An 11,024-nucleotide genomic window follows, 5' to 3' on the forward strand; every position below is an offset into this window, starting at 1 on the left:
AGGATGATGGGGCATGGCTGATCCAGCAGGCTGGAGAAGGCTTATCACAACCCAGCAAGCAGTAGTGTTTGTTTGCATGGTAGGTATGGAGGAGAGGATTTCTAACCTGATACCCATGGCTCACAGCCACTTGCCAACTGTCTGCCAACACAGCCTGGGGCCACATCTGAATAACCCTCCAGCTATTTGAGCCCAATCTGCTTGTGTATGTGTGTGTGTGTGTGTGTGTGTGTGTGTGTGTGTGTGTGTGTGTGTGTGTGTGTGTGTGATAATTTGCAAAGAAATGTTGTATCTTTAGAACTCTGCTCACACCTTATGATTAATTCAAATACACTTATACAACAATCCTATTAAAATATAATAAAATGATCAATCTGAATCAATTGCTGTTCACCCAAAAAACAATAGCTTTGTTTGTGTCAAACAACAATGTCCTTGCTTAGCTGCACTCTCATCATCTAAGATGTATGATTTTTTCTTCATCAGATGAAAAAAGCAACCTACCATGCATAAAATGATCTTCTACTTGGAAAAAAGCCCATACTGTACAGTGCTGTATCTAAAACATCAAAGGCTACCATTACCTAATTGTGATGCTTTAAAAAAAGATGACAAGTCACAGTAGCCCTCGTACATAGTCTACTGATACAGTGCTGTCATTATCCCAATTTCTTTTGATGTTTTGTTTTGATGTATTTTTTCTTGTGGTACAGTGGCTGATAATTGTCTTGGTTTGGGGCAAGAACAGATAGAGGGCTGCCATCAAGTATTAACTGTATCCATCTGTGTCATTTGCATACCTTTGCTGAGGCTCAGTGAAATTCCTCTGCCATGTGAACTGCAGCCATCAATAAAACATGGATAGTGTCAGCGGATATTACTTTTTCATCATTGCAAATGCAATGAATTTGTCAGGTACTATATGACACCTTATACTGTACCATCACATATGCAATGCCAATAACACAGTTTCCTCTGGGTTTTCCATTTACATTTTAAGCTTTGGTGTATATTCAGGTACAGTATATAATAAACTGAAAGGTATACAGTAGTTTGAACACATCATCCAGATGGTAGTGTGTGTTGACGTTGTTTGAGGACTTTCAGAGAGCATAATGCTACAGAAACCAGAAATCAGTTAGGTGCTGAGATCATTGAAGCAAAACATGCAGCCTTACCCTGTAAATACCCAAGAGGAAGGATGTATACAATACAGTACATTGTCACTCTGATTCAAGGTGACATCCATCATTATCTCCAGAGAGACACTCGGCAGCTTAGCTGAGTCCTGTGTCAACCGAAGACACAGCCATTTACTAGTTTTGATTGATGAGATGACAGCATAAACCCCCTCTATACATTGATGGTTTAGAGCAGAACTATCTCACAAGCTGAAGGGGTCCTGTCCTCTCCTGAGAATTGAATGTAGCCTATTTACTGTAAAACATTTTTTTTACGTTTTGGCACATAAAATTATGGAATGCTTTCCCCCCCTCTTTTATGAAGAGCACATGTCAAACACATTTTATAAAGAGCACCTGTCAAACATCTCAGTATTATTTTCTGTATTGTACATGTACAGTTTGACATTGAGTGGCCTCTGTTTTCTATCATTGTTGCAGGATACAATTTGAGTGGACCACACTTGTTTAATGTAACCATTCCATTACTATATCCACATATTGTAGATTTCCATATAATAACGGTTAATGAGATTTCTTTTACAGCTTACAGCTTCCCAAAAGGTTGAATTCACCTCCAAAAGCAGGCAATGGGCTGTCACTGCTGCTATCTGCACAAACCATTGCCTATGATGTGGAGGTAGCTGACAATGACGGCTTGGAATAAATTGATTTGATTACATTAGTTGTGCTCCCTGATCTTACTCCATTGTCCCTTGATAAGCTATTGAGTAAATGACACATTCACATGCAAATCATCAAAATCTTCCAAACCCAATTTGATATGGGACTGCTGTATTAATATATGTTCAGTTACATCTTGAATCCTCACAATGGCTCACTATTTTCCAGCTTGGTGTAATTGCCATTTTCATTGGCATCATCATAGTTTTGTGTACACCTACGCCTTTTTTGAGCGGTCATTAGTGGTAATGGTCACACAACAGCATAACTTATCTCTCTCTAGACCTTACTGACTTCCTCTGAGGCACGTCACTGCATATTCAACCCTCTGTTGTCTCCACAAAGATGTCAAAGGGAGGATGACCCCGTTTCCAACGTGTCATAGAGGAGAGAGTCCTGTCCTGAGCTGAACCTGTACAAATTGTAAGACAGTTAAACACAACATGCATGGTGCTCACTGCTCAATCACAGAATACCTTTTATTCTACTTGGAATGCTGTAGAACTAGCCCTGTTTAACACATCTGAGAAGGATGGGTTTGAGAACTAAAACCTCCCACAAGGTCTGTCTCAAGGGGCTCTCCACTTCCAGAGGTTACCACGGCAACTAAGTGACTCCCACGTCGCGCCGTTAGGATCAATAATGGATATTGTATATAAATCTTCTCGCTGAGACGTGAGCCTGATAAGGAAAGCTCGTCATCACACCTACAGTAGTACACACTTTTCTGAAAAGCATTTCTAAAACAAATAACTTTGAATATTTGAATTCTCTTTATTGTGTTTTCAGCATTGTTGCAGTAAAACAGGGCATTCCAGTAATTATCTGTTGATTTAAATTATTTCAGTGTAGGATTTAGGTCCCTCCTGGGGATGGACTAATGTGAAAACGAGCTGATACGCTGTATTGACCTGGCAGCTGTTTTACCTTCGTCTGGGCAGATTTAAATGATAATTGAATGCCCTGAGCTCAGTTGGTATTCCAAAAGGCTTTCTTTGAGCATTTGACAAAAACGGCATCAAAGTTACCAAATGTTCAATGATTTGTTGTACACCTCCAGTCTACACCTCCAGTCTACACCTCTGGTATAGATGGGATGCAGTATAGTATGTACCGTACTGAAATACCCTAAAGGGTCGGTGGCACTGGTGCTGAACAACTACCATCAATCACACCAGGAGACAGGAGACACCCACAGTTATACATACAGGTATTTCATCATAATTAACTGTACTCAATGATAAGGTACTGTAATGAAATTTTATGCAGCTTGTTTCTTCAAAACCTGAATCTAAACTTTCAGACTTTATCAAGACCCAGAAAAGAGGAACACTACCCCAATACCACAGCAACATAGTAATAGTAGAGAGACAGCCCTGAAGTTCTCATTTGGATACAAATGGTCAAACTGCTACTATTGAATGAAACAAAACACCTTGTGGTGCTCAAAAACATCTCTCCACCCTGTGGTACTTCAGGGTATGTTTCTAATGGCTGATTGTATGGCAGCTATCGCCATCTGCAGGTAAAGCTCCCTCACTGCAGTCTTAAATCTCAGTGGTGAGCAGTAGGTAGTGTATGGGACATGTTCACACACAGGCAGTGGAGGGTGCATTAGGCAGCATGACATGATTGTGTCACAATGACCTTTGCTACCATTACCGAATAGAGGTGTTTATAAATGCTGCTGACCCAGAGGTGAAGAACCATCTGACAGACTGTGGCATGCTCTATAACTCTGTATTCAAGAAATTGCACATATTTGGATGTACGTCTTATTAGATGATATAAAACGGAATAAAGGACAGTTACTACATCAAAAGCCCCACCTCAGGATGGGAAGAGCCTCTCAACTTGTTGTGATTTTCATCTTTTTGGTTTCAAACGTTTGCTGGATATCAGGTGAGTAGACTAGCATTATAATTGCGATTCATGGTGAGTTGGTCCACACAAGATAAAATACATTGAATGTCTACAGTAACACAGTAAATATTAAGTTGTTGTGTCACAGTAAGTGCCATACTGTGCTGTGCTGTGGTGCTGGATCTATTTTTTCCACAGTGTCAATTCTCAGGTCTAATGACCCTCAATGCATTAACCCTCATCTCTTACAGGACAGACATGTGAGGGACAATGTGGAGACAAACTGGAAACATGCTCTTGCCATCCGACATGCGTTTCTCTCGAGAACTGCTGCGGAGGCTACGACCAATTTTGTGTGAAGGTCTCTCCTTATTCTGGAACAGCATTCGGCGGAACAGACTTTGTTGTCCTCAATACAGTTTTTAACCAGAGTTCCCAAATCATCTGTAGGTAGGATCAATACTTATTGTCACCTCACAACATCACATGTTGCTGAGAAAAAAAACATTCTGTGCTCTTGATCTGAAACCTAACCAATACAACTGAGTTAATGTGTGTACCCTAACCATGTAGGTTTCATGTTTGAGATTGAGACATGAAACATTTCCCAGGTGAGATGTTTTTATTGTACTCTTATAACGGCAGGTTCAATGATGAAATCGAAACTGTGGGGTACGTGGACACAGACAGCAGAAGCCACTGCATCTCACCTCTGCTGTATGAGACAGGACCTGTTCCTCTTCAGATCTCTACAGACAATGGCACCACGTTTAGCAGACATGGAACATGGCTATCAGGTACAGTGGGCTAGTACTTCAGTATAAGTGATATCATGCACAGTAGCTATTCAGCACAACAGCAGTCCAAACAGACACACATTTCAATACACCTTCCTAATCCATTCCAACACTCCAGTTTGCTCTGAAATACAGTAATATTTATGTGGTTTTATACAGTTCATTCAGGAAAGCTAGATCCGCAATTCAAAGTGGCTTTGGGAAACTCAACACAATGGCAATACTATGGCACCCCAAATGTTGGAGGCTCCCTAAGCATGACGTGGAACACCTCCTTGGTCAGCGCAGAGATGGTCAACGTGGAACTGTGGGGATACATGGAGCAAGGTGAGTCACGGTACACAGTCTGCCCAGTCTTAGAGCAAAAATATGTTGTAGCTTGAGTAGATTTTCTTTTAAACAATACTACTCAAGCTACAACATATTTTTGCTCTCAGTCTATGTAGACCTTGAGCTCCCTTTTGATACTGTTCATTGTTATTTTTATACAAGCAGAGCAACACTCTTTATCTTGTCTTCTCTACAAGTCTGACTAGTCTCATTTGCACTCTGACGAGTATTGTCAGTGCATTCAAATCAAAGGTCAGTAGCAGATGAGCAGCAGCAGATAATGCTGTTGGCCAGCTCAGAGTATCAGTTCCATAGAACGATTTCTGTCAAATACTATCTTCTAGGGGAACCCTACTCAGCATCCTGGCAGGCTGAGTGGAAGTACCTCTACTCCCTGGCGAAGGACCTGCCCAATAGTGGCTCATTTAGCTTTGTTCCCAAGACAACACAGAAGCCTTTCTCAGACTGGGAGCTTGGCTGTGTGCGAGTCAGTCCCAGCACTCAGCCAGATGGGATCAGGTAACGCATAGGAGTCAAGAAACTAGGAGTCACATGTAAACAGATAGAAAACACATGAGTAGCTTACAATATATACACCATACTATACTATATACACTCACCGAGCACTTTATGAGGAACACTATACTAATACTGGGTAGGGTCCCTTTGCTCTCAAAACAGCTTCAATTCTAAGATGTTGAAAATATTCCTTTGAGATTCTGGTCCATGATGACATGATTGCATCACGCAATTCCTGCAGATTTTTCAGGTGTACTTTCAAGCTGTGAATCTCCCGTTCTACCACATCCCAAAGGTGTTCTATTGGATTCAGATCTGGTGACTGGGAAGGCCACTGAAGAACACTGAACTCATTGTCATGTTCATGAAACCAGTTTGAGACGACTTTTGCTTTGTGACTTTTGCTTTATGATGCATTTTCATGCTGGAAGTAGCCATTAGAAGATGGGTAAATTGTGGCCATGAAGGGATGCACATGGTCAGCAACAATACTCAAATAGGCTGTGACATTCAAGCGATGATTGATTGGTATTAACGGGCCCAAAGTGTGCCAAGAAAACATTCCCCACACCATTACACCACCTCCACCATGAGAAGGTGTACAGGTGTTCCTAATAAAGTGTTCAGTGAGTGTATATATAAATACTATATTTGAGAACATAGACATACCATAGGTATAGTACCAATTCTACTAAAGAAACTGATAAATTATGTCTGTGATGTTGATGGCCTAGGAATGTCCATGCAGTGTGGAGTGAGGACCATGCTCTGGCTTGGCATCTGGAGGACAAGTTCAGGCAGGACTCAGCAGCTTGGGCGCTGGATAAGTGCTTGGCTTGGGACCAGCTAGAGAAGCAGCTGCCCAACTTCCTCAGTGAGACCATTGACTGTCCCTGCACTCTGGCCCAAGCCAGGGCAGACACCGGGAGGTTCCATGTAAGTGTGGGCAGTAACTGTCAACACCTGAGCTAATAGGGTTAGGGTTAATATGTGTGTGAGTGACCACAAGATACAAGGAAGCACAACAAGCACATTTTATTTTACAGAATCAATGGAGGATCACTTCGCTAAATATTGGTGCACAAAGTTTTACACACAGGAGTTTGCGTTTTATCTCTTCCCTCAGACAGATTATGGCTGTGATATAGAGAAGGGCAGTGTGTGCACCTACCACCAGGGCAGTGTTCACTGTGTGAGGGCCATACAAGCTAGGTGAGTCCCTGACAACTCACTCTCATCTGACCTTTGGGACAATGGGTCCTTTTTAAGTACTGTATATAACCACTGCCATATTTATTGTTGACAGCCCCAAGTACGCAGCAGGGCAGCAGTGTTGCTACGACAGTACAGGGGCCCAGGTCTTGACAGCGGATTCCATTGGAGGGAGTACCCCAGACAGAGGCCATGACTGGGGCTCACCCCCCTACAAAAAGCCCCCTAGAATTCCTGGAGCCTCCCACTGGGTATATGACGTCCTCAGCTTCTACTATTGCTGCCTGTGGTCTGACAACTGTCACTACTACTTCACACACCGCCCCTCCAGTGACTGCAGGACCTACCAATCACCAAAAGCAGGTCAATAGTACGGTTGTTTAATTAAAGTCATCATGTAGGCCACTGCTGATAACCTCACTAAAGGCTCTAGGTGAGGTTGGTAATGCAAGTAGGTCTACAGTGTTAATACAACTAGAGTTATACCTTAATGTCTGCAAGGTCCGTTTGTTTTTCTATTTTTAATAACATTTCAAGTAGGTCTACAGTGTTAATACAACTAGAGTTATACTTTAATGTCTGCAAGGTCCGTTTGTTTTTCTATTTTTAATAACATTTCAGTCCAAGCGCACAATTTTTTGAAGTGATGATTTCAATCCCTAGCTGTGGTATTTGGAGACCCCCACTTCATAACCTTTGATGGTATCAGCTACTCCTTCAATGGAAAGGGGGAGTACTCCCTTGTGATCTCAGACACCAAAGGACTGACAGTCCAGGGAAGAACAGAGCCAGTACAACTGACAAATGGTGAGTTCTTAAGAACAGTGAAGAATAAAAGAGACATGTAATTAAAAGACTTCTGTTGGCTTTGGCTTTACATGTTGTCTTTTATAACAATTACTCCATCAATATGATACATTTTTGGTGAAAAATTGTTTTCAGGTTGATTATAGATCCTATTACTGTATACAATGGATTGATGAAAACATTGTGATTGGCTGAGAGGCGTTCAAAGCTGTGATTTAATAACATAATAAATAACAATGTCCCGGTTAAATCACCTTTTGTAATATTCCTACGCCGCAGTAGATTTGTGTATCACGTTCCCTTGACAACATTTGCAGTTTGGGGAACTACATTTCTCAGCGCAGGACAGAAACCACCACAATCTACCACAAAATAAATGTTTTCTTGTCACAATTTTCCGTATAAAAGCACTAATGCCCTCGTAGCTGTTATTTATCGTCAGTATTGTCACTTGGGAGGGGTTTGCCTCATATTACAACAACAATATTGATGATAAATCACAGCCCTGAGGGCATTATTGCTTAATTTACTCTTTGCTATGAAACCTATTGATATAATAATCATTAAATCTGACAGGCACAATGGTAAGATCAACAAAGCTGTCAGCAGTTGCCACAACAGAGGGGGTCTCTGATGTAATTGAAGTGCGACTGAACGACAGACAGGACCACCTGGAGGTACTTCAGAACCAGAAGAGCCTCTCCTTCTCTGAGCAGAGCTGGATGGATCTGACAGGTGAGCTCACAAGCACACAGGGAGCGCAGGCTCGGATTCTGCCTGAGCCGCTCACTGAGGGACATGGGCACTACTCATCTCATCCCTGCACCCAGATATATGCAAAAAGTATGTGCCAAAACACAACTGGATCTAACCTTAACATTCATGCTTAATTGGAATTGCCACTCAGGAGTGTTTTAATCCACCTTTGGACTCCTGGTGGAGCTATTGATTTCATAGATAAAGCAAAGCAATGTCGAGATAAGACAAGAGATACTGCTGATGTGGCCCACTGATTTAGAGATGTGTCTGGGTGCCTAGTGTAGGCCTACTGCATGCAAAAGTAAAATGGTGGTCTTGAGAAATACACATTTTATGGGCTGCTTTGAACTCCTTACTTCTCAAAGGCAGGTTCAAGTTCAAATTCATATAGAATGTAGACATTCTATATAATGTGGTTTTGATACTTTGCTGACTTAGTTGAAGTGAAGTAGATTGCTCGAGGATATCTCTGAAATGTTCCATTCTAAGTTGCCTATCAAACTTTCTCTCCCAGGTGTGTTTGTATTTTCGCCCATCCCTACAAATGTGACGGTAATGTTTCCCTCTGGAGCTGGGGTGGAACTGCGACTACGAGAGGGAACCATGACAACCACAGTGCTCCTCCCAGAGGAGTTCAAAGATTCAACACGTGGTCTGCTAGGAAAGATGAATAGTGACCCCAAGGATGACCTTACTACCAGTGATGGTCACATTTTAACTGATCAAAGCACTGCAGAGGAGCTGTTCAAATTTGGGGGAAGCTGTAAGTACATACATAGTTTGCCAATAGCTAATATAATCTATGTTCAGTGTTTTAGCTCTGGTTGCACCAGGCATTAACTGTTTATTGTATACAGTAGGCCTACTTGTTGAACCCTACTGTAGCTGTAGCAGACAGTGTTCTTTATGCTTTAGTCTCCATTCCTCAGTGGGCCAATGCTTTTCTCATTGAGTAAAACATACCTGTATTTGTTATTTGTATATATTCCAGGGGCCATCTTGAACGAATCCTCTCTCTTCACATATGATTCAGAGCACTTGTTGAACACATATCTCCATGCTCCCAAACATGACGTCAGTTTTGTTCCAGTGTTTTCAGTCCCTGAGGACCCAGATGATCCTCTCATCAGTGCAGCCACTGAGCTGTGCTCTGGAGAGGGCTCTCTGTACTGTAGGTATGGTAAACACTGATCAGAGATACAGGGATTACAATGTTTGCGGTTCATTGTTACCATGTACTCTTCAGTGTAACACTATTTCTTACTAAACAGGCACATTCCTATTATGCAATACTAACATATATTTGGAATACATCAACATTTCAATCCATACTGTAGGTATGATACCCTGATGGCTCGCAGTCTGCAGATGGGCAATGCTACCAGAGTATCTTTTCAAAGCCACAGATCTATAGTAGAGGATCTGAAACCAGGTATCACAACATATACAAAACTAGGACATACATAACCATAATATCATTAGAATTTCAGTATTGTGACAATAATAATATCTAACATTTACTGAGATCAGGGGTTTGATTACCAAATAGTTGTTTTCGAAGAATCCTTATTACTGAACATGAAAAAGCCTATCTTTTCCTCTTAAGTGGTGTCCTGCGGCTGGCTTTCTCCGCCCAAAAATGGAAAAAAGGAGGGCACCACATATCTCCAAGGGGCCACGGTGAAGCTGTCCTGCAGTGCCGGCTATGTCCTGGAGGGGCCAGAGGAGCGCACATGCCAGGGCAGTGGCCAGTGGTCTGGTGAAACCACGTACTGCGTGGATGGTATGAATCTACGCTGAAATCACACTGGCATTTTTCTTTTTAATCAGATCCCAAATGATCTTTACTGAAAATCAACAGTGTGATGCTTTTTGCAACTATGGCTACAACATTTTTTTTCATGAATAAAAAGTAGTATTTTAGAATAAGGTTCCTACTCCACAGGCAAGACTGATCACTATTGACTACTGGTACTGGGTCACTTAACCTTCATTATACTCTTTCCATTTGTGATTCTTCACTGGTCTTCCCTGTCCTGTTATCTTCCCATGGTCTACATAAATCATTAAACAGTAGTACTTTTTTATTAAAAGCTTTACTGTTCACTAGATAAATGCCTGACATGATTGGGTGATGGGAGATTATGGTCAACATATTCAAGATCATTGTACATGTACAAATCAATGGTACAAATCAATCGTTTCTCATTCTCACCTGCTGACATGCTGATGATAGCTCCTTTACTGAAATTTGAAAGTGATCAGAGCGCTCTCTAACAAAGTCATTGATCTCCCCCTCCCAAGGGTCGCTTGTGTTACAGTACATGCACTTTGTTTGTATTGCAGATAATCTCACTGGAATTGTGGTTGGTACAGTTATTGGAGTGCTAGCATTAATCACATTGACAGCAGCGCTCATACTTCAGAGCAGAAAAATGAAAAGGTGTGACAACATTTGTCTTATACTTATACTGTCTTATACATGTAAAGTATGTTTTTGACTGAAGATTAAAATGTTTTCCAGACTCACTAACATGCCAAAAAAAACGACAACATGCACTTTATTAAGGTACACAGGATGACTCATCTTCTGTTTTCTGTCTTTCTTTATCTGCCTTATCCAGAGAAGCAGCAGCATCTGTTCAAAGTGTGGGTTTCTGATTGAAATTCTGTCGGATTGGGTCAAACCTGGCTGCACACTCTACAATACATACATAAGTATAAGAAATAACTGCTCAACATTAAGCCTTTCAGTTATGTTCTGTCTATAATTTTCAGTCGACACACTCACTGTTTGTTGGTTTTGAATGCACCTCAGCTTTTTTGTACTGTAGTTAGATAATGTACTGACTGGGCTCACTGGACTGAGAGT

The 11,024-nt window shown here is 41.4% G+C and overlaps 1 protein-coding gene across 1 annotated transcript; it reads left to right on the forward strand.

The window, feature by feature from the left end:
- Window positions 1-3,700: 3,700 nt before the first annotated feature.
- LOC310805173 (sushi domain-containing protein 2-like) lies at window positions 3,701-10,813 on the forward strand (the record flags this gene model as incomplete). Its single annotated transcript, XM_083670752.1, has 16 exons — window positions 3,701-3,767; window positions 3,980-4,178; window positions 4,374-4,525; window positions 4,685-4,852; window positions 5,200-5,374; window positions 6,109-6,310; window positions 6,501-6,586; window positions 6,681-6,949; window positions 7,250-7,393; window positions 7,970-8,128; window positions 8,667-8,915; window positions 9,144-9,327; window positions 9,490-9,584; window positions 9,759-9,935; window positions 10,499-10,595; window positions 10,777-10,813. 16 exons carry the CDS (start codon window positions 3,701-3,703, stop codon window positions 10,811-10,813), a joined length of 2,460 nt encoding a protein of 819 aa, XP_083526878.1.
- Window positions 10,814-11,024: the final 211 nt, after the last annotated feature.

Source organism: Argentina silus (genome assembly GCF_951799395.1).
Source record: "Argentina silus genome assembly, chromosome: 5".
In the NCBI taxonomy this organism is placed as follows: domain Eukaryota; kingdom Metazoa; phylum Chordata; class Actinopteri; order Argentiniformes; family Argentinidae; genus Argentina; species Argentina silus.